Here is a 23,700-nt window from a genome sequence, read left to right as displayed (position 1 = left end):
TGAGCGCAGATCTGTGCAGGTGCTATAATTGGAAATGGTTGGTGCTGCTGCTTAAGTTTTTAGGTACTATGTAAACTAGTCTGGCTGTGGAGCAGAGAAAAGAGGGAAATTTTCCCCCACAAAGCTGTACAACCACTGTGATAGCCCTTCAGCCTAGAAAGTTTTCTTCAGGCTTTGTGACATGGCCAGTCCCCATCTGTGCATGTGCTGTGGCATAGCAGTCCACGCGTCCCAGGACCCTGCAAAAGGCAGCAGAATTTGCTTTAACTAAGCTAACACCACCTCCTCCCCATGTGTTTTTGTTTGATCTGTGCACTTTTACTGCATTTCTCAGAGAAGGGACTGTTCATATTTTCTCCCAGAGAAGACATTAATAAAAAGGACTCCTTTTGGAAATGGCTTACAGAACTTTATACTGTTCTGTTGGGGATTGAATGCAGTAATAACCATGTTGCAGGTGTGAGAGATGGGACGTGGGGGGCTATCTGGCCACGAAGGCAGTTGGAGTTGTGGTTCCTTGATGCCACTGCGATCATTCAGTCCAGTGTCAGCAAAGAGGTGCCCTGTGCTGCTGGCACAGCGTGGCTCTGGGCTGAGGCACTGAGGGAGATGGGGCTCTCAGTTGAAACCTGGACGGGCCAGCTGACTTCAAATCATGAGAAATTGGGTGGTTGTTTATTTCTGAACAAGCACGGTGTAACTACAAACATTCTCAAGTCAGCCTAAATTCTTCAAAAGTCTTTGGCAGAATGTTTTTTCTTGCCAAAACATATAGTGCAGGTCAAAATACTAAAACAGTCCTGAGATGGTATCGTATTTTAATTCAATTAATTAATTTTAAAACATTTTAGAAGAATTAATTGTCCCCTACCAAGTGATAATGCTGCCTTAAGCCAATGTAATCCTCATCTACCAGTTGTGCAATGTACACATCCAGTATAACCAAATGCTTGGAGTGTTTGTTTGAATTCAGAGAAACTTGTATTTAGAAAATAACAACAGCTAAAATCTAGTCAGTCTCTGTCAGCCTCTCCTATGCCTAATCCAAGTCAGATTTTCCTATACGCTAATTTTTTTCATCACAGTTAGAGCATCTTCTCTGCATATTTGCATCATTTCTCTCAAAGGAGAGGGTGTCTGCCAGAGATAATGGCTTTAACAAAACAGATTCCCCTTAAAGGAATCTAATTCCACAAGAAGGCTACTGTGAGTGGTCTGATTCTGCAGGTAGTTCAAAATCTAACATTTTTCCTTCAGATAGGTTTTGTGACAGCACGGAAAGAAGCACATAGCATATGTAGCTGCAGTCCAAGGTTATAGGAGCCTATTCCATTATTTTTCCCACAGAAGACTCATTTGAATCATGGAAGGCCGTCCTGGATGGTGGATGGCTTGTTTTCACCAGATGCCAGGAAGGAACAGCACGGATCTGGCAACAGCCTGTGAAGAGCTTGGGGCTAATCCTTAGCAGGCATTTTTGTCTTCTGTTGCAGTAGCCGGGGGAACAGCGGGGTACAAACATAACTACGCCATCCCTACATACACACGCCTCAGCAGGTTCATTCAAACCCATGGGGCCAATGTGTTTTCCCAGGCCTTTGTGCAGAGAGTGCTGGCGACTGGATCCAAAGGGCAGAGCCCCCATGGCAGCAGCAGCTGGAGCCTGCTTGCATGCAGGAGCTGCCTGCAGGCCTGCCTCACCCTCATGGAGCTCTCCTGCTGGCTGCATTTTTCAAGCATCCTGCCAAGCTACGGAAGTTGTGATTGCTCATCTTCAGCCACAGATGGGAAATGTGGAAAGGCTGCACTGTGAGGCCAGAGATAGCTGGAGGATGGCAAGCCCCCAGGCTAGCAGTAATGCAAGAGGACCTGATGTGAGGATGTGTGTTTCCGAAGCAGTGGACTGCTCAGGTCTGGTAAGCTCACTGTGTGGTGTGCTGGCTTTAAAGGGAGCCCTGGGCTTGAGCCTGCTGCTCCAAGAACTTGTGCAAAAAGCTGCTCTTTTGCTGCATGACAGAGAAAGAAGAAAGTGTTAAAGACAGTGCGCTGAGAGCAGGATTATGAAGTTGCTCTCTGCAAAGCTTGTTTCTTTATGTCAAAGCCAAGAGTTCACTTATGTCTTTCTGGGGCTTTCATAAAAGTGAAAGAGTTGAAAGGAGCACTCTTATTTCATTGGCATGTTGAAAAACACTTTCCACATCATCACTGCACATCCATTGAGTTGACTAGTGAGACGTGTACGTGGGTGAACACTGCTTTACAGTAGAAAAAAGGGCAAAATACGATGTTGGCTGCTCTGCTTTTTCAAGGCAGAAAGCTAACCTGGGTGGGCTAGACAGTTTATGGTTGAGGGGTACAGAGCAGTAGTGAAAGGATTATATACCTGCTCAGCAGCTCCGCTGAACATGGAAAATACTTCCACTTGTTTTCGGCACAACCACGTCTCTGCCCAAGCCGTGCTCTGTCCCAGGCACAGCAGCTGGGAGTGCCAGAAATATTAGCAAACAGGGATGGCACCGTGTCTTCCAGCCTAGAAAACAGACAACACCATTTCCCACTATTTCCTCTAGAAACCCATGCTTTTTCTTCTGTAAATGTGTATTTGTTTGGCATTTATTTTCTGTGTTCACTACCTAGTAGGGCTAATGGAAACTAGAGCAATTAATGCTACGTGTGCCTGAAAATATGTTTATGTATCAGCGCATAGTAATGGGATACTACGTATAAGTAAGGGGAAATGTGAGAGTTTAACTGATGAACACTGTTCTTAAATATTTTTTCCTGAAGAACTCTAAGTGGGACAACAACACTAGGGTTATAATAAAGGACAAAATAAAATCTTCACGAGACACTGGCAGTATTGTTTCAAGATAGAAGAGCAGGCTGAGGGAGTAGCTAAAATATCTAAATTAATATATATATATATGCATATAAGCAAATTGTTATGATTACAGATGTGCATGTTATATAAATGATATGATATTGTACATGATATATGTACAATATGTTATATGTTACAATGTTACATTATGATATGTTACATGTTATAACACATAGGTACATATGTTATCTAACACATTATAGGTACATATGTTATCTGTACAATATATAGAACTGATGTGGATATCGAATGAACTGAATGTATAGTCCTGGAAGCAGTTTAGATTGGAGCTTTGAACTGGAACTATGCTCAATGTGTGCAATAATTAGGCAATTAAAACACAAATGGTAGAAGAAAGCCAATAAGAAAATGCAAGGTGCAGCATAATTAGGAGCCGATGAAATGCAAATAAAATGGAGCAGTGCCTTATATCTGGGCTCCTGACGCTCAGAAGCAGCAGCAGGCCACGCAGTCACTCACACGCAGCACTGCACCGTCCTTTCTGCCTACCAGAAGCCCGCTGGACAATTCTGGAGTCTAATCAGCCTGGGCAGAAGCAGCCTGCTGCTTACGGGGCTCAGAGCTGGGTTAGAAGTGGGTGGCTGTGGTCAGAGGCTGCACGCTGGGTGCACAGGGTGGGATGCTGCTCCTAGGTTCTGCAGAGCCAGGTACCAGGAGCGGGCGGTGGGAGAGGCAGGGCCTGGGAGCAGCAGCTGGACGCAGGCGTGAAGACCAATTTCTCCATGAGGCCTGGGGCCAGGATGACCCCCATATCTGTCTGGGTGCTATCCAAATGCACATAGGTTGATGCTGAGAGAAAACATGAAAGGCTTTCAAACAGGCAGCTGTAGCTTTTGCATTGCTGTTTACTACAGAACAGTTTTGGGCTATTCCCACACTGTGACTTCTCTTTATGGGGAATGAGTCAGCCACAAAATCTGCTTTGAACTGAAATCAGTAGAAGAAATCTTAAGACAAATTGCTCATAAGAAGGAATTGCTAGCACCAGATCATATTCACTCCTGAACTGCAGCCTAAGCAAGAAATTAGTCACCTATCTGCTTATGTAACCATAAAGCAAAACTTCCTTGATAGGAAGGGAATAGGACATGGCAAATTTGTATGTAACACTGTTCTTTAACGTGGCTCTGAAGGGATTTGGAGAACTACAGACTGTCGAGTTTCATGTCTCTAATATGCCAATACATGGAAACTATGAAAAATAATGTAATTTATCAAAATATGGGAAAATTATGTAAAATCATGAAGATTTGTTGCTGTGATTTAACCCCTGCAAGCAGCTCAGCATCATCCAGCTGCTTGCTCAGTCCCCACACAGGGGGAAGGGGAGAGAACCAGAGAGGTACAAATGTGAGACCTTGTGGGCTGGGATAAAGACATCTTGCTAGGTAAAGCAGAAGCCGCACACACCAGCAAAGCCAAACAAGGAATCATTTGCTGCTTCCCACCGGTAGGCAGGTGTTCAGCCCCTCCCAGGAAAGCAGGGCTCACCATGGATAATGGTGTCTTGGGAAGTCAAACGCTAACTCCTCCTGCTTTCCCCCAGCTTTCATTGTTCCCCATGACACTGTATGGCACGGGATGTTCCTTTGGCCATTTGGGCCAGCTGTCCTGGCTGTGTCTTCTATGCTTCTGGTGCACCCCCAGCCTGCTCACTGGCAGGGCACCATGAGAAGTTGAGAAGTTCTTAGTTCTGTGCAAGCACCGCTCTGCAACATCTATAAAATTGGCATGTTAGCAACACTATTTTCATCAGAAATCCAAAATACAACATCATATGAGCCTCTACAAAGAAAATTAACTCTCTTCTAGCCAAAACAGTAACAGTCATCATGATTTTAGAGGTGGAAACTCTGCTTTGCCAACGTAGCAGAGGGCCTAGAGGCCCCCACCAGGCCGGGGTGCAGGGGGTAATGTCCTGCAGTGCTCAGTGCCAGGAAGAGCTGCTAGCTCCAGGCCAAACCAATTCAGATGAAATTTGGAAATGAGACATGAACTTTGAAAGGAGCTTTTCAGAGAAGAAGAAGAAAAAAAAAAAAAAAGGAAAAGGAAAAAAGAAAAAAGAAAAAGGAAAAGAAAAAGGAAAAGAAAAAGAAAAAGAAAAAGAAAAAGAAAAAGAAAAAGAAAAAGAAAAGAAAAAGAAAAAGAAAAAGAAAGAAGTGGTTTTGCTCCCTAGTTATATTCTCAGTTAAGTTTAAGTAATATCTCACCTGAGTCACTCCAAAAGTGCTGTAAACCACAACAGGACTTCTCTGAGAAAGTAACTTGAAGACTGGAGCTACTATCCCAATAAATGGATGGATGACATTTTCTAACACATTTTCTAGCCTTACATTCAAAACAAGCCTTTTCTTTTCATCCTCTGATTACCAGTGTCCTTTCTCTGACTAATACTATTTCTTTGGAAGCTATGGTTCCAAAGATAGATGAAAACTATTTGCTGATCACTACTGCTTTCTACTTGGTCAGCCAGGACTGTGCTTTGAAAGCACACCATAAAATCCTTGTTGACCACAGGATAAGAAAACACAGCTAGAATGAGCTGGTACTGCAGAACAGTGATTACAACCAGTTTTAAGATCAACTGACAGCCATGGGCAAAGGTGAATACCCATTCCATATTGACAGCAAGCATCTTTTCTATCAGCACATGCGATCTTTTCCAGGAATCCCTCTGGAAATCAGTCTGGCATGTGCCTGCTTGTGTGCACACCCACCATGATGTGGATCACTGACTCCTTGGTGTGCAATGGTCTTCTGGTTGGACCACTACATTCCACCCCTCGATCCACATTTGGATGAACTTTCTAAAGATGCTGTAATTTGCAGTTCACATCAGAAAACTTTTTGGCTGCTAGAAAGCCTCTTATATGCCCAGTGATCAATACAATTAGTAAGACTAACAGCTAGGCTAGGATTCTGGAATCTTACAGGGAATGCAGTTAATATGAATCATGAATTCTACAACTTCAGCGGTCTTAATTCTACATGTTATATTTTGCAGAGTAACAACTGGTTAAGTACTAACAGCAAATGAGAAACGTGATCCAGGCAACATGTCTGGCTGTTTAGGTCAACACCCATACAGATAATTCCATTAAGCCAAATGTGCTCAATGAAATTCAATTGTCCTACTCATCTGTGGTGTCTACTTTGCTGATATTACAAAAACTAATGGCAAAACTGTTGGCCTACCTCTGATCATAAGATCCTGAGCTACACTAACTACAAAATTTTGTGAAATAATAAAGATTTAATTATAACTAAAGCTTAGTGATGTCCTCATTCTGCCCAGGATTCCTAAAAAGCTTGTCTGTCCCTGCAGGGTTAGGTGACAGCTGCCTGGAAGTTGGCCTGGGAACCAGGGGCATCCTCAAGGGTTGCAGGCAGGACAGTCAGTGCTGGTGAAAGGGACCATAGGCAAAACCCATGCCCCTGCACTTCTGGAATATAAATGAGCAAAGAGGAAAGGGCAAAGATGTGATTTGAGCATTTCTGAGCACTCCTTTGCACCTACCCCTTTGCTCATTTATACTCACCTTGTAGGTATAGCACTGGTTTCTCATCAGTCTGGTCCCTGTGCCAGGAACATCCCACTCCGAGTAATCTTCCTCCGTGGCTTTCCCACTTGCAGTGCCCTGAGGCTCCTTTGCTTCCCTCCAGACCCACAGCTTGCCGCAGTGGTAAGATAACGTCACCACCACTCTCCTCCATGCAGCCCCAGCTGGGAGGTTAGTGGTGCCTTCAAAGCAAATGGGGCACCTGCTAATATCAATTTATTCAGGCCAAGGGGCTTGCAAAGTTGTGTGAGCACATGCCTTGCCGTGCTGTTCATCCTGCACCCGCACTGACCCTCTGATGGGCAATGGTCATCTGGTCAGCATCACGACAGGCACCCAGGATGGAGATATTCCCGAGTGCTCCAACAACAGTCCCACCGTGCCTGCGCTGTTTTTGGCTGTGATAAAGTTAATTTTCCTCACAGTAGCTCCTATGGTGCTGTGGTCTGGATTTGTGATGAAAGCAGCGTTGATAATGCATAGATGTAGCTGTTGCTGAACAGTGCTTACACAGAGTCAAGGTCTTTGCTGTTTCTCATGCTGTCCTGCCAGCGAGCATGCTGAGGGTGCACGGTGTTCTTCTTGCTGGGAGGGGACACAGCCAGGACAGCTGGCTCCAGGTCATGCGATGCCGTGTTCAGCAAGAAAACCGGTGGGGAAGTTTTGCAGGGCTGCCAGTGCTTGGAGACTGGCTGGGCATTGGCCAGCCAGTGGTGTGCAATTGCATTTTGCATCATGTGTTGTTTTTTTTTTTTCTTTCTTTCTTTTTGTTTGTTTTGCTTTGTTTTATTTCCTCTTTTTACTTATCGTACTGTCTATATCTCAACCCACGAGTTTTCTAACTTTTGCCTTTCTAATTTTCTTCCCCCTTCCCATGGAGGGGGAAGCGGGTGAGTGGCTGTGTGGGACTCACCTGCCCACCAGGGTTAACACACAGCAGGCTTAACTCATGCTTTTGCTTTGGAGAGAGAATCTGAATCCTGCACCTGTGCAGATGGAGACTTGCTAGCAGGGAAAGAAAAGAAAGCAATGGTAACTTTTTTTTTTTTTTTTTTCACACTAATAGGGATAACGTGAAAACAGTAAAGTGCATGAATCCTGTAGTAAGAGGCAGAAAATCCAAACATGGCAAACTGCATTGACCTGGAGAGCTAAAGCAGAGGCACACAGCCCAAAGACATGATCAGTCCTTTGGGAAACGTGTTGAGTGCAGGAGAACAGAAAGGCAGCTTGCCAGGGGCTGCGGTGGATAAATTCTGAGCTCTCCTTTCTCTGCTGCTGTCAAGCTCAGTGCAGGGGAATGGCAGGAGCGTCTGCACAGCTGGGAGGGCAGGCAGCGGGGGCAAGAGAAAGAGGGGCTCGGCAAGCAGGACGGGCTCCCTGCCCTGCTGCTGCCTCACCCCCAGCCCCTGCTGCGTGTGCTGCTGCAGCAGCTCTCCAGAGCACTGCTTTTTGCCCCGAACACCAGAGAACCGCGCTGCTGAGCAGGACTGCACCCCTGGGGGCGGAGCACACAGGTGATACGGAGCCTTACAGCGAAAGCACCGAGCAAACCTTCGCTGCGAGCGCCCTCGCTTGCTGCCAGCCCCTGTGCCCGGGAGCCCCCAGCACAGAGCTGCGGCCGCCACCGCTGCCCCTTTAAGAAGGAGAGGGCGGCGGAGGCGCCGCCGCGCCGGACTGCGCAGGCGCGCGGCTCTGCCCCGCGACTTATTTGGCGCTGCCCGCGCGCTCGGGCGGGGTACTGTGGAGCCGCGGGGTTGCGCGCATGCGCGGCGCGCGTTGGGTCCGGGCTGCCCGCCGTGCGCTTTGTGGCGCTGCCGGAAGCGGCCGCGGGGAGCGGAGCGCAGCGGTGTCCGCCCGCCCGCCCTGGGTCGCCTCGGCCGCCGCGGGCACCATGGAGCCCTGGGCCTGAGGGCGCAGCGGCCGTCCCCGCGCAGGCCCGACATGCCCGCCGGGCCCCTCGGCGCAGGTGAGGCGGCTCCGGGCCCTCCCGCGGCGGCGCTGCCCGCGCCCGGCCGCTCTCCTCCTTCTTCCCCCCCCCCCCCCCCCCTTCCCCGGCCCTGCTCTGGGGCCTGTGGTGTTTGTGGTGGCGGCGGCGGCCCCGAGGGCAGCGCCGAGCTCCCGGGGGCCGCGGGGCTCCCGAAGGGTCTGGGCCTGGGCCCGGTCCCGGCCCTTGCCCCGGCGGCCGGCCCAGGGCGGTGTTGAGGCCCCGGGAACGGCCCCACCGGGCCGGGGTGGGGGTGGAGGGGGGAGAAGTTTCGTGTCCCGGGGTTTGCCCGCACCTCCCGCAAGCGCTGCGGGGCCCCTCCGTTGTCTCCCGTCTCCTCCGGTGCTCGGGGCCGCGGGCAGCAGGTCAGGTTGCCGCTCAGGAGGTGAGCAGTAGCTGAGGCCCAGCAGCAGGCTCGCAGCCCAGGCTGAGGGGAGCATCGGCTTTGGGAAGCCCCTTCCTCACTGTGCCTTGGCGGTTGGTGGAGTTGCACAAGGAGCTGCACCGGGGAAGAAGCCCAAATGTAAAATAAAGCGCTGAATGGGAACTGCTCTGGGGCTGGGCCAAGGAAATGCGCTGCCCTATGGAAGAGTTCCCTAAGCACCTTTTGGCACCAGTGAAGGCTGCGAGAACTCCTTAAATTCTCAGGTAGCCTACCTGAAAGATTGCTTTCTCACTGCAGCTTTTACAGATGGAGTGGTAGCACAAAGCAAATCAGTAGCAATGTCTGAGTAATGAACCTTGACAGCAGATTAAAGTAGCCAAAACTCACCCAACTGACTGATGATTTTGCTTTCTTAGGGCTTTGTTAACCTGCAGCTGTGGCAGTACCCAGGTACTTCCTGGGTAGTAACCTTCTGCACAGCAGGTGCCTGGGCTTCCTGCTTTGGCAGGGCTGTGTCCAGTGGTGTTCTCAGGACCCGCAGTGTTGAAGAGGGCTCAGACCCTAATGAGCAGGGAGTGCAGGGGGAGAGGAGTCTCTAGCTCTGGGGTTTAAACAGTGCCTTATGTCTGAAACCCTATCTTTCCCAGCTTAGCTTTGTGTACTGACTTCTGTAGCTAGGTGAGAAAGATAGGCAAATTCATCTTACCTGGGCTGGGGAGCATCACAGCTCCACTCTAATGCTCAGCAGCACTATGATGGCTCACCTGGCCTGGGGGTGGAGGACACAAGTTCCTGTTCTTCCTCTGCTTGATCGCTTCATGCTTCGAATGTAGATTTTTCGTTTAACAGTAATCCTGACACGTATCTCAGTTTATTCTTTAACAAAGTGCCAACTTCACACACACACAGAAGGGCTTTCAGCAGAGGAGGGCCTGTGGGATGTGAGTTTCTCAGGTGGGCCTTCTGTTGGTTTTGCCTGCTGGCCGCTCTGTGCGGTGTCTGTGAGTGCAGCATGTGCTGGGCATGCAGCATACCTACTGGGTGGGCTCCAAAGGCGAGCTACCCAGAGGAGCAGGCACTTCTGCACTCCTGGGGGACTTGCTGTGAGAGTGGTGCTGAGTTCTCATCTTGCCAAGACCTGGATTGCTCTCTGTACCCTCCAGCAGAAAATCAGAGTGCAGAGGGGAATCAGTGCAAGGTGGGGTGAGGGGGGGGACCCTGTTTTTCCATGAAATACTTGTGAAGTGTATTTAATATCCTAGAACTTTATGAAGTAGTCCCTTTGTATTGCTGTTTGTGTTAGGCTCTGCACTCTTCAGTGAGGTCTTGCTTGGGTACCTCTGCTGATGGTCTTTGCTTCTACTCTATTAACAGTATTCCTTCCATTGAATTTTCAGCTCAGGCTCTTCCTTTTTGGTTCTGATGAAACCAGGAAGCTTCCATTTTGGGGGGATAGTTTGTCCTTATGCTCCAAGCCCTTTTGTGTTTGTTGTAGGCAAACATCTTTTACACCTGAAGCTGCTGAGCCTGCAGGGCTAAATGTTCAAGCTTGCCCCCAACCCTCCCTGCACGCACTTCAAGGAGCTGCTTCCTAAACAAATGTTGGTTCTTTACCCTTGCCCTGCACACACTCCGAAAAGTCCACTGCTGCTCAGAGCTCTAGTGTGTTCCTTCGAAGTAATTGCAGAATGGGGGGCTGTTATTTAGATGGGTAATCTTCACCAGTGTTACTGATCCAGGAGTTTAAACATTTTGGCTGCAGCTATTCATCTGAAGGCTTTAGGGACTAGCAATAAAACTGAAATATCTTTTTTTTTATTTTTCAGTTTTATGAGCTCATTAGTAACTCTTTCATGTTTGCCTACTTCTAGAGTTTTTATGAGTTGATCTTTGGTCTTAAATGCGGAAACATCCTATTTTGGTGGTTTATATGATGATAGCTATGAAAATTCCTAAGTTGAAATGGCTCTGGAGGTAATACATTCAAATTATTTACCATTCTAAGGAATATTGGAAGTTATGTTTAGTTTCATAGTAGATGGTACATATTTTAACTCTGTAGTTGTTCCGCTACTGTTGATGCTAGAAATTTCTTTTCAAATTTGTTTGTCTGTAAAGATCTGAGGTTATTTTATTTACTGCAGCCTCCAGGAACATAAATGAGTTCTGTTTCCAAACTTGGGTGTAAAGATGCTTGGTGAATTTCCTAGTTGTATTTATTTTTCTTCCTCTCCTTAATTAGGTAGTCTGTAACCCTGAAAGTCTTTAGTGATTTTATACCTCTGTTGGTATGGAATTTGAATTCTCCTAGATTCCATGTGGCTGATGTTAAATGAGCCACTCAGAGTACTGTTTTTAAAACTAAAATGCAATACATTGCAGAAACAGGAATTAAAATCAAGGTACTCTGTGAAAACTGTATTTTTTTTTTCAAAGTTGTATAGATGTTTAAGTAATCTGATAAATACATCCTCTTTGGAGGGAGTGGTCCTCTTCCTATGAAGCATTGGGTACCTTCTGTATTGAGCTTTTTCAGCAAGTTACAGGGCTGCCAGAGTGTTCTGTTCTCACAGGTTCAACCTCAAAACAGATGTAATGGTGAAGTGACTTGCTGGCACTTTTCAACTTCTGTCCAGTTTCAAGAAGCTGAACTGCAGATGGCTTTAGCTGTACCACGGTCCTAACAGATGATGACAGTTTCCAATTCCAGTGGCAGTCAGTAGGATCTAAAATGAAAAGCAACTTTTAGTCCTTGCAGATAAATGTAGGAGGCAAGTCAATAACATTAGGGAATCCTGCCTCAAAAGGATTTTACATCTGAGATAGTTCCTTGGTTCATTATTCCTTGTATATTGATAAGTATAGCAAAAAATTATTTTATGGCAAGACCAAAGGAAGTCATGAATATTGAGAGAACTCACTCCTGAGTATTAAATTTGTGTTGGCAGTCCAGCAGGAGGCTGGGTTTATGTGGCACCAGAGGTTTTGGTTACCCCTGTGCTGCTGTCAAACATCTTACACGTGATGTGGCATATCCCAAATCTGTTACAGATGCTCCATCTCTCAGAATTTGGGGAGGTTAGCCAAAACAGCTGTACATCTCTTGCTTTGGCATGGCTGGGAACTGCATACAGAGGGATGTGGTCACCTTACCTTGTGTCAGTACAATGAGGATTATGCAAAATGCTTCAGAATTTGTGACTCCCTGTCCTATGATTTACTTTCGTCTCCTGTATAGGGGCTGCCTACAATTCCCTTGTGCTGTGCAACACTTCCATGCTTCTGGGAGCCCTGTGCTAGTTTAAGGGCAGGCAGGGCGGGCGTGCTGGCACTTATCTGCAGGCTGATAAGTTCCTGCCAGGCGGGAGCTGCTAGCTCCTTCAGCTGACACATGCTGGTGGAAACCATGTGCTGCTAGCAGCTGAAATCGGTTTAAATCAACACTCTGGATCTCAAATGGCGTTACCTGTTTCTATAATGGACTCTTGTTTCACATGGGGAGTGCATTCACACTTGCCTTTGGAGCAGCAAAGCTGGGAGCATGGAGGGTCAGGGGGGCCTGTGGCGCTGGTGGAGACCCACTGCAGACTGGGGGGGAAGGGCAGAGTGTATGGGGTGGGTGCAGTTCCACTTCTACCCCTCGTTCTTCCCCTCCCAGCTCAAGCTGGAGGCTAAGGCAGTGTCCAGGTAGGACTGGAGGGAAGATGAAGCCCATTGGGTATAGGATCTGAAGAAAGGGGAAAAAATAGCAGCAGGGAAATCTACCTGAAGAAGTTAACCAGTGAGTGAAGCCATTACAAAGGATGATGATTGTAACTGGGACTGTGGATCCCATTCCCTCTTTGGTGGTTTTGTTGTTTTGACTTCTCAGTGTCCCAAGAGCCAGTGTCTTGGAGGTGTTTTCATCTAAGCCAAAGCATCATGACGGTGGTGGGACAGGCATTCCCCTGCCACTGCTCACAGAGGTGGAAAAAATGCCCAAAGGATGCTGAGGATATGCTTCCTGCGGGCTGCACCTGCTCTGAGTAAGCTGCTGTCAGATGAGCATGTGTGATTGCTGCCTCAAACCAGGAAGGACACAGTTTGGAAACCCAAGACCTTGTTGCCTTGCCTTGCCTCTTCCCCAGAAGGGAGTTATCAGGCTTTTTGTGCAGGTTTTTAGGTGTAAGTCAGGATTCGGGGAGTGAGTTCAGTTGGCGGACGTGTTTAAAGGGTGGCTTGTTTCTAGGAAGGTGCATTTCCAGGCCTGCCTTCTTGTTTGGTTTTGGGCCAAGAAATGTGTAATGGAGGCATTCAAAACATTCCCTGTGTAACTAACTAGTTGCTGAAGCGCGCCAGCTAAGGAGAGCTGGCAAGCAGTCCTCGGAGTGCTGCTTGTGACAGCTTGAGCTGATCTGAGCTGTGCCATGCTTCTGCCTTCCCTCCTGTGCCAGCCCTGCTTGCCTTGTTTTCGATCGTTCAGGTGGTCAGCAGCCTCAAGTAACTGATGCCAGCGCTGGTGTGCGAGGGGGGGAGGAGGGAGATGGTGCTGTCCCAGTTCTGATGGCTGTGGTACCACCTGCTGGAACAGCACCTCTAAGTTACTCGGAGTAGGTATGAAAACCTGCTCTTGCCACCTCTCCTGGCTGTGTGTTCTCCTGGCTCCTCCGTGTGGTACAGATCTTTGTCTAACTGCAGTGAGATCAGATCTTGATCTAGCTTAAAAACTGTCCCAGCAGACAGGAAACTTGTGCTGGCTTAGCTTTCCTACTGCGCTGAGGAGCCGATCTCAGAGCTGCCTGCTGAGGCTGGACTGCAGCCTGTGGCTAGCTGCTGGGCTCGTCACTCGCTGTGCTGCCCAGAGCTGCTTGCCGAAAAACAAATTGGTGGGGTGTGTGTGCTGGTGCTGCAGCATGGCCCACTGCTCTTAAGGCAGAAAGACTTTTTTTTTTTTTTCTTTTTATGCTGAAGAACTGGAAGTGCATTGACTTTACAGGGGTTAGAAATGCAATAGTAGTCTATATTGCAAGTAGGACAGATTTGGTAGCAATGTGTGAAGTTAAAGTGAAACTATAAAGTGAGGCTGGATTTAAATTAGTGATCCACGAAGGCGCAGTCAGGCCTTACATCGCTTCAGGGTAAATGCACATTGCATTATCAGTTACTCAAAACTGATGGCTGAAAACTTTGATTATCGTATGCTCTAGGATTGAATGTAAAAAAAAAAAAAAAAGCTGAATTCTGTCTTCTGAGATGGGTAAGATTTTCTTGTCAGTCTCCTGGTATTTCTAACTACTGCCCAACTGAAGAAGGGCATAAGGTATGAATGGGAACCATTGCTTATATGAATTAAATACATGCATATAGAATGATTCTCTATTTAGCCAAGGAAGTCGTGTAAGCAAGAATACCTTTTCTGCAGGGCTGCCACTAGCTGAAGATGTAAGGTGAAGCTGCTGCTTCTCAAGGTTTTAGTGTCTTGAATGGGCAACTAGTTCCTAACTGAAACTTTAGGAGGGGAAAAAGTTTTTAAAAAAATAAAAATCTCAGGTACCTTAAAAACATTAAGGTTATATAACAGCTGTTATAATCTCTTATGGGTCTTCAAATTCATTAACCTTGAATTTACAATAGCAAGCAACTTTGGTTTTGGTAACTGTTTTCATAGCTATATCTACTAATTGTCTTTCTTGCCTCCTCCCCCCCAGGTATTATTTGGTTTGTAGCATAGAGGCACTATGTACTCGGAGTGGAGATCTCTGCATCTTGTCATTCAAAATGATCAGGGTAATACCAGTGTACTTCACAGCTATCCTGAAAATGTGGGGAGAGAAGTGGCAAATGCAGTGGTGCGTCCTCTTGGGCAAGCTTTAATTACATCATCAGTTGGAAGTGAAAGTTTACTAAAAACAGACAAAGAAGTAAGTGCATTTCCTTGAATATCGTAATTTTTCTCATGCTAGCGTGGTCATTTAAATAAAAGAGGCTATAGAAAATAATTTTCTTTAGTAGTCCAAGTTTTTTTTTGAAATGTACTGTATTTTTAGGTTAGTTATCTACATAATGTTTGTGTTAGCAGCCAGTTCATAGCAACAGTGTACTTTGTGACCTAGTAGTGAGCGATGTGTGGTGTTGGTGTTTATCTGAGCTGCTATACCAGGAAGTTCAGGCTAAAGAAGCAGGGTGTTGAATTTGAATTTAGTGCTTAACACATTAAAGCCTTTGTGGAGTTACCTTTGTTATTGTTGAAGCAACTGTGTGACTTTTTTTTTTTGAAGCATGTGTATTTATTTACTAGAATTTGAAAGTCTTCTGTTACATCACCTGGTAGTTGTCCAGCTCGTTGTATGTTCTGAAGAGTTCTCTATACAGTTTAGGCTGAAGACTTTCTTTGTAAAGTCATGATACCATATGAAAACCATAAGTCATTAATTCATGTCTACATCAGATAGAAATGCCTGTACTGCATAACTACAGTTACGTTGTTGCATTAGAACCAGTGTGCACTGATCGTTGTTTACTTGCCAAAATTACTTTTAACAACTTTCTTTTGTGTTTGTGTAGGTAAAATGGACTATGGAGGTAGTTTGTTATGGACTGACCCTCCCTCTGGATGGCGATACTGTGAAATACTGTGTCGACGTATATACAGATTGGATCATGGCTCTTGTATTACCTAAGGACTCCATTCCTTTACCAGTTATTAAGGAACCAAACCTTTATGTTCAAAGCATTCTCAAACATCTCCAAAATCTCTTTGTACCGAGGTGAGTGTCAGGCTGGTAGTGTTTGGGGTGGGAGAAAGGCACAGGAACTTGGACCCATAGTAAGCAGGTAACCTCTGTTAGAAAAGCCTGATGAGCTGTGCAGAGTCCTGGTTAATGTAAGATTGCTATTGTTTAGGTAGTTACAGATTGTTCATAGACACAAATGTTTGCTGTTCTAAGAACTTCATGAACAATCTATCATGTGAATGGAGGGGGGAAAAAGATTAAATAGCATCACCGTGTGATCATGTGTTAGTATCATGCAAAACTGATAATGAAGAGCACATCATGGTAGTCCCATGCCATCAGAAGTGTGGTCACCTTGTAGTTAGTAACTTCTCAATGCCTACAACTTGCTGCCTGTTGAATGAGCAAAACTATGTTGACCATCTTTCACGGGTAATTTTCAAAGAACCCGGCAGAAGAGTGCTTGCTGCCTGACAACCTGATGTTACACTAAACATGCTTTGATGTTGATATACTTGCTTCTAGCTCTTAGACAAAAAGTTATACTGCCTTTGGTGCCCTCAACATCATATTTGGTGTATAGTTTATTTCAAATGTACCTGGTGATGTTGAACATGTTGGATAAAGGAGATGTTTTAATAATGCCCTGTGAAACGGTATTTAAATGCTTGTAGTCAGAAGTTACTTCTAGTTTAGTACTGGTTTGTAAGTACCAAAGCATGTACTTTACAGAAATATTAATGCCATATCACTGCAAGTGGCCTTCAAAATGTTCTTCTGTGCTTGTATTACTTTATCTGAAGGTTGTGTTAATAAAGGGCTTTGAATAGTAATTCATGCAACTTGAGATGAGAAGGTCACTGCTACTTGTTGATTGTTTCGAATTCTACAACCTAACCAAAGTTTTCATTGCTTTTAACTTGCAGTGGAAAATATTTTAATTCCTGTTAACAGATGATCAGGGAACCCACAGAGGGAATAAATCTGAAGAAATAATGCTTCAGATTAGATTTCAGCAGAAAGCTGTCTCTGGCTATTGACAGTTTCTTGGTCATTGTGTTGGAGATGCCAATGAAATGCAGATGAACCCAGTCACTCCCTTCCTTGTCTGTTGGCCATTAGCCTAGGCCTGGCTGATGCCTTGACTAGGCTCAGATGGGTTATGGGTTTTCGCATGGGACTTCAATCATGAGAATAAAGTCAGAATTCAGTATACAGAAGCCTTCCCTGAGAAGAAAACAAGAACGTGTGACCAAGAAGAACAGAAATAGTGATACCTCCTTGCTGCTGTCTTTCCACCTTCAGTTTCAAGCCTCAGCACTGAATGTATTTCTGCCTGAGTCTCATATTTTACAGCTAATATTAGTTTCAGATGTCTAAGTATCTTTATGGACCTAATTATTGAAGATAATCCCATCTTTTTGTTACACTGCTGATTCCTTTGTCTGAGGTCTCAACTTTTCTGTATGGTACAAGTGTCAAGTCACTGTTTTTCAGTAAATGAGTGTGAAGACTCAAAAGTGGTATACAGATTAAATTTACTTTTTTTTTTTTTGAGCTGCAAGGAAAATGGAAAAGAACTCTTAACCTCTGCTGGATGTGAATAATTTTAAAAGCCCTTTTCTGGTGTGTGTCAGTTCTCTGGACTCAGTCTCATGAAATTCCTTACGTGCCTGATAATGTACCAATGAGGTACTGATGCATGATGAGGCTGAAAATTTTTGTTTCTTAAGAAGTCATTTGATGCAGGCACGAAGTATGCTTTCATTTTAAGCACTAGGTCATCATAATGAAAAATAATGAATACAATACAGTAGTGGTATCAAGAGGTCACTTGGCTACTTACCAGTATAAAGCCGCAGTACAATGAAGTCTAAACATGGAGGTAGAAGTTCCAGATAGTCTCCAGTGAAAGCAGAACTCTTTCAAAAGTTGCATCTATGTGTCTAGAATGTCAAAAACACTGGCCACTGATATATTGTTAAAGAATGTCTGAAAATTGTTAAAGAATGTCTGTCCTGCTAGCTCTTATACAGCTCTCTAACAGATAGAGAATGAAACATGCTCTCTGGGAATCCTTATTCCCTCAGCACAGTGGAGAATGCACTCTTCCTGTGTCCATTAAGTAGTTCTTGCTGTGCTCCCTTGCCCTGCTTTGCACCAGAGGCCTTGTTACCAGGCAGTTTTGTCTCCTGTGTGCTGTTGCCACTACTGCCATTCCACCCTTCTGCTCCAGCCTCACTGGTGGAGGCTGAAGCAGGCTGCACATGCTGGCTGTTGAATGAAAGAGTTACCCTACAGATGCAGGGTGACTGTAAACCTGTGTGCTTACATCCACATCACAAAGTATAACCGCTCTCCTGTTCTTCTAAGAGCCCCAATGTGTAACTGAAACGCTTTTTTTTTTTTTTTTTTTTGGTGACTGATGTTGGCAACACTTCATGTTCAAGTTCCTACTCCATTTTAAGAAAAAACTCTTCAGGTTTCTCTTCCAAGGAGCTATAGTCAGAATTAATTCCAGCAACAGGCAAGCATGTTATAATGAAGATTAAATACAGCACTGAGTTGTGTGCACCTTGCTTGAGAGAAAAGATAAGCCTGCTGTCCTTTGTGAGTACAGGGAAAAGGAGAATGCTTCCTGGATTTACCTAATTAATTCAGGGGGCTGGTACTGATGGGTGCCTGCAGAATGCTTACTCAGGAGCTCTTGTAGCAACCTCCATTGAACTATCTCCTGGAAGTAGCCTGATCTTATGGGGAAATACCAAGCCTTAATTAAAAGCCTATTTCCTATAGAGGTTTGTGATTAAAATAGCTTCCTTCCTTCCTTAACCTGGTATCCTGGAACCAATGAGGATGCTTAGCTGCCTTAAAAGTGGTGCAAGCAGAGTTGTGGTAGGGGGTTGAGACTCCGCAGAAGCACAGTTAAGGTGTAGTAAGTGACCCTTAAGGTGGGTGAACTCAAATACCATTTCGGGAATATATATCCAGCAAATACAGAAGAGATATGTGTAAGCAATTCTAGTTTGAAAGCTCAAGTAAATCAACTGTTCCTGTGCACAGTCCTTGAAATAGCATGATGCTAAAAAATTAAGATTGATGAAAGGTGAGCAAGTTGTTTCCTTTTCGTCTATCTGCCAGACTGAGTAGACAAAGGGTGGTTGCATCCTTCCCTCCAACGCTGATCTTCTGTCCATACCTACAGAAACGAGGGCTTCTTTTCATGATGTAGTTAAGTATTCCCCAAGTATTCCCCAAGCAATCCCAAGGCTGCCGATGTCTGACGAACACTATGATATTCAGGAAGCCTTGCTTAAGCAGCAGTGGTGGTTATTACTGTCAGATAAAGTTCTGATACTGCCAACTTTTGTTTGAAACATGGAAAGAAAATAGGAAAATTGTTTTCCCTCACCCTGGAACATAGACGTGGCAACTGGTGTTTTCTGTCCAGCTAAGATATCTGGAAAGTCTTGAGAGGCCGTGGGGCATGTGACTTCCTGGTAACTTCTAACTTACACATGAAATCATGGGAGCAATTCTTGTTGGGTATGAGTGTGGGAACCAAAAGGACAGGTCCTGTGGAAATCTTCAGATGTGAGCCTGCAAAATGCTGCCAACCAGCTTGCCATTCAATTGATTTTGTGGAAAAGAGGAACTGATAGATGGATGGGGACTTAGAGTTGCCTCTCAGATTAGCTCAGAAGTATCCCATTAGTCACATAGAGTTCCTATGTCAGTCCCTTTGATTCTTAGGGAATCAAGCCTTGAGACAGACTTTGAAACTTCAAGAGCAGCAAAATAAGGATATTCTTTGAGCTCTGTTGTTGCTTGGGAGAAAAGTAGTGCTATAACCAAGGCAGGACTTGCTTGTCCCAAGCTTTGTGAAATGATCTGGTAGGATAAGCACTGCAGTAGAACAACCCTCTGAAGTCCTGAACTGCAACTAGTAGTCTGAAATTTTGCTTTAGATATCTTGTTTCTTTGTAATCTTGTTTCCAGTACTGTAATACATTAGTCTATAAAGATAAGAGTGGAATGTATTTTTAAAAAGCATCTGTCTGTGAATGATCTCAATGTGAGCTACTAATTTCTAAGAATCAGATTTTTATCTAGTGGATGAGCGTGTTCATGAAAGCCTTGCCACGTAACGTGACTTGTGGCTTATACCACATTAAAAGTGTTTGGCTGGACTCCAGTAATGCTACTTAGTAGTCTGGATGGTAATATCTTTATGATTTTTTTTTTCAGTGAGTGGTAGGAGGGCTTAAGTTTACGGCTTGACATTTCAAGTATACGACTTGAAAAATGGCTTGCAAATATTGCACACTTTAATCTGTAATCTCTTTCACTCCTTAAACATTTAGGCTTGCTCAGCTTTGTTTACTGGTGTCCTGAGACATTTTCAGGAGCACTTCATGTTGCTATTCTTTACCCATTCTGCCTTGTATAAACTAACTGGTTGGAAGAGTCTGCTACTTGTGCAATGCTTCACGTCACTCAGCAGTAACAAGGTGTAACTGGTTGTTGCAGTAGAGAAAAATGACACTGACAACTTCTATCCTTATCCCTTCTTCCTTTGGTCTATTTTGCCTATTTAATAACTCTCTTTATCATTTTTTCTTAAATATAAGGAATTGGAGGCAAGAGTTGGTTCTAAGTTTTCAAGCAAGAGGTATACTAGGAAGAAGTTAACTCAGTTTGTTAATGTTTTCTTCTAATTCCAACACACTTGTCTGACTTGCATATGGAACAGTTAGTGATATCCCAACAACATTGATGTTGTTTGTTCTAAGATAGATTCAACTGGCATAATGGGTTATACTTTGTCTGGTTAAAATGTTTGTTTTGTGTTGGTGAATTCCATGCCATGTAGAGGAAAGCGTTATGGTACATCTTGTTCTCATTAAGGCAGCATTAGGGTGCTCAGAGACAGTTGCGATGCAGAGTTACGTGTTCTTGGCTCAAGTTCAATAATGTTGACATTTCTGCTTGTAATTCCTCAAAGTTCAGGTTATTGTACACATTGCTGTGCAGTGCCCTTCACTTCCTGCGTAGGAACTCAAATAGCACTTTCTTCTTTTGCAGGCCAGACCCAGGATCTAGTCAGATTAGATTGTGCTTGCAGGTTTTGAAAGCTGTCCAGAAACTGGCTCGTGAATCAACAATTATGGCAAGAGAAACCTGGGAGGTTTTGTTGTTATTTCTTCTTCAGATTAATGACACTCTTCTAGCAGCTCCAACTGTGCAAGGTTTGTGTTAAATTTTCATTTGGTTCAATTACTGAACAAAGCTTTGGCTCTGCTGGATGCTGACCTGCCAGGGGAATGGGGGGAGACCTGTTAAAAGCTCTTAGAGTGCAATAGCTCTCATAATTCTGCTACGCTATCCTGAAAGAAAGCCTTGTCAGAAAAGATTGAATGCTTTCTCAGTCAGTTCTCTGAAATGTATTGTTGCAGAACAGCAGACTCTGTACACACGCAGAGTGAAGAGATGCAGATAGCATCGTTCCCTGTTTGTGTCACTGAAACCTGTATGTGCCTTCCAGTTTGGCCTGCCTACTGGAAAAATCATTATCAGTTTATACCCATTTTAAAATAAATAAATGATATCAAATATTCTTTGTGATGGAAGACAGCCTAAGATTGGTAGCTGAATTCCCAGTATATCTTAGTGACACACACACGGCTGGGTTCTGTGCATTATTTTTGGTCTTTCAAAAAAAAAAAAAAGGAAGAAAGTTAATTGATTGCAGGAAGTCATCAGAAATCACTCAAATGAAAAATGATATGAAACTTAATCTTTATGCAGTTATTGCTTAAACTGAAATCTAAATTTGTGAGATGTAATCATGACATTTGTGAGAGTGCTTTAAGGTTGAAATATTCTTTGGAGAGATGTCTGAAGTTATTCAGATTGAGTGCTCACTAAAGGTATGCTTTGTTTCTGCTGTAAGGTGGCATTGCTGAAAGTCTGGCTGAAAAATTAATTGGTGTGCTGTTCGAGGTGTGGTTACTGGCTTGTACACGATGCTTCCCAACACCACCTTACTGGAAAACTGCCAAAGAGATGGTGGCCAACTGGCGACATCACCCTGCAGTAGTTGAGCAGTGGAGCAAGGTCATCTGTGCCCTTACTTCCAGGTAGGAGAAATCCCACAGAAATACACACCTGCTGGGACAATTGCAGCTTGATTTTTCTCTGGAGTTGCTTATTTGTGAAATGCACAGTGATCCCAGAATGAATGAGCAAACCGAAGTGCGTAATAAGAGATTTTGCGAGTACTCTTACTGTTCATAGAATCATTTGGGTTGGAAGGGACCTTAAAGATCATGTCACTCCAACCCCTCTGCTCTCTCTCCCAGTTCATTTACCACATGTAAACCAGAAAGCGTTACCTCTCAAATAGTCTTAAATTATCGCTTGCTAATTCCCCATGAGATTTTATATACCTGTATATAGTATGTTTTCCCATTTCAATTTCCATCAGTAAGCAGCTGGTGTCATAGATGATCTATGATCTATTCTTGACACAGTAGACTAAGACTTTTAAAGTGGGATAAGATCCTAAGTTTGAAAGCCCCTGTTGTAAATATATGTGTATACACACAGCTGTACACACGTGTTCAAGCATGTATGTCTTAATTCTGCAAGTGAAGATCTAAATTGGTTCTTATTGGTTCTTGTTACTGTATGATCTGAGCATTTCTCTGATAATCAACACTTTTCTTTGTGTATGTATATCAGTCTTCATCACTGACTTCTTCATCATGTCTTGTGAGGAATGAGTCATTAATATTACAATTGTGTAGTATTATCATCTGTATGTGTAGTGACAGCCATCACCAAGCTTACTAGGTGCTTGTTACTGCTGAGCAGTGTCTGCGTGTTGCTGTGTTTGAGGTGGCTCCTTGAGCTCTGCATCTCCTGCTCTCCAGAGCTGAGGTGATGCTCCTCTGGCCATGGTAACGTGATGAGCCAGGGGCAGGCTGCAGCCTCCTTCCCCCATAGTGGGTCTCTAGGAGAGCAGTACCAGGCCACACTGGGCATTGAAACAGGAGGACTGGGGGGCTGTAGGAGGCGATAGGCTGTGGCAGGAGGCCCTAAATAGAGGAGAGAGCCTCAGAACCCTTAATCATGGGGTCTTTGTGGTGTGAAGGCTTGGTGGGACAAATCTCACAGAATCACAGAATCACAGAATTTTCTAGGTTGGAAGAGACCTCAAGGTCATCGAGTCCAACCTCCAACCTAACGCTAACAGCCCTCCACTAAACCATATCCCTAAGCTCTCATCCTCTTGGAGGAGAAAACTTGATTGATTGAGGAGCAGGGGCATTGGTCACCTTTTCTCAGCTCTCCTTAGACTTCAATAATCATTTGTATGAAGGTTTGAAAATGTATTAAAACTGCTGCATTGTGAAACATTCGGTGGTATGCCTTTCTGCAAGGGTTTATTTAGCTTGGTGAAAACTTGCTCTTTAATTGCTTTTTTAAAAAAGCAAGTGTGGATGGATTTTTCCAGGTTATGCAGCTACTTGCTAAACCTGTGGGAAATAAAGCTGCAATACAAGTTCTGTGTATTTCCCACGTTTTTTCTTCAGCTATTTTTAGTTCATTAGATGTAGCATTGCATAACGGAAAATATTTTATGATTCACTGATCTCAAAAGCACAGCTCTGTCTCCAAACATGCGTTGGTGTTCTGTTCCATGTACCTCATGCTCACATTTTATCTTCCACTGTTGACTAACAGTCTTAGTTCTGTTGATGCATAATCTGCAGGGATTCTGTAATGTTGTAGTCTGCTGTTCTGCTGCATAGTAATGTTGGTTTACATCTAATTCACAGAAAACTGAATTCTGATGCTAACTTTACATTTAGTTGTATTTTAAGCTGTGCTTTTAGTACTCCAGCTTCAACCAGTTAAAGTGCTGTTTTAGTAAACAGTTGTCTGAATTGGGCTTTCAGCAATAAACTTGTAAGAGTCTCAACTTAAAACTGCATGGAAAGCTATATTTGGGATTCTGTACACACATGCAGTGTTAGTCTGTATCCATGGATATGACTTCATAGCAGAATAAAAGTTTCCTTCTGCACGCAGAAGTGCAGGGCACGACTTTGCAAGGTGTAAGCCCAGGCTAACACCAGACTTCATGA

General features: G+C 44.5%; 1 protein-coding gene across 2 annotated transcripts in view; it reads left to right on the top strand.

Moving 5' to 3' along the window:
* Positions 1 to 8,269: 8,269 nt before the first annotated feature.
* Positions 8,270 to 23,700, top strand: part of RALGAPB (Ral GTPase activating protein non-catalytic subunit beta) — a 64,582-nt gene continuing 49,151 nt past the window's right edge. Inside the window, exons 1-5 of one of the 2 annotated variants that reach the window (XM_082773035.1) lie at positions 8,270 to 8,431; positions 14,522 to 14,734; positions 15,378 to 15,580; positions 20,633 to 20,796; positions 21,501 to 21,687. In XM_082773035.1, coding sequence (XP_082629161.1) covers positions 14,552 to 14,734; positions 15,378 to 15,580; positions 20,633 to 20,796; positions 21,501 to 21,687 — 737 coding nt within the window. In that variant the 5' untranslated portion in view covers positions 8,270 to 8,431; positions 14,522 to 14,551. The remainder of the gene's footprint in view (positions 8,432 to 14,521; positions 14,735 to 15,377; positions 15,581 to 20,632; positions 20,797 to 21,500; positions 21,688 to 23,700) is intronic. The other variant, XM_082773034.1, reaches the window with a different exon arrangement.

This window comes from Aythya marila (genome assembly GCF_965140915.1).
Source record: "Aythya marila genome assembly, chromosome: 16".
Taxonomy (NCBI): domain Eukaryota; kingdom Metazoa; phylum Chordata; class Aves; order Anseriformes; family Anatidae; genus Aythya; species Aythya marila.
Note: the sequence above shows the minus strand (reverse complement) of the source record. Positions and strands in the feature narration are given on the sequence as shown.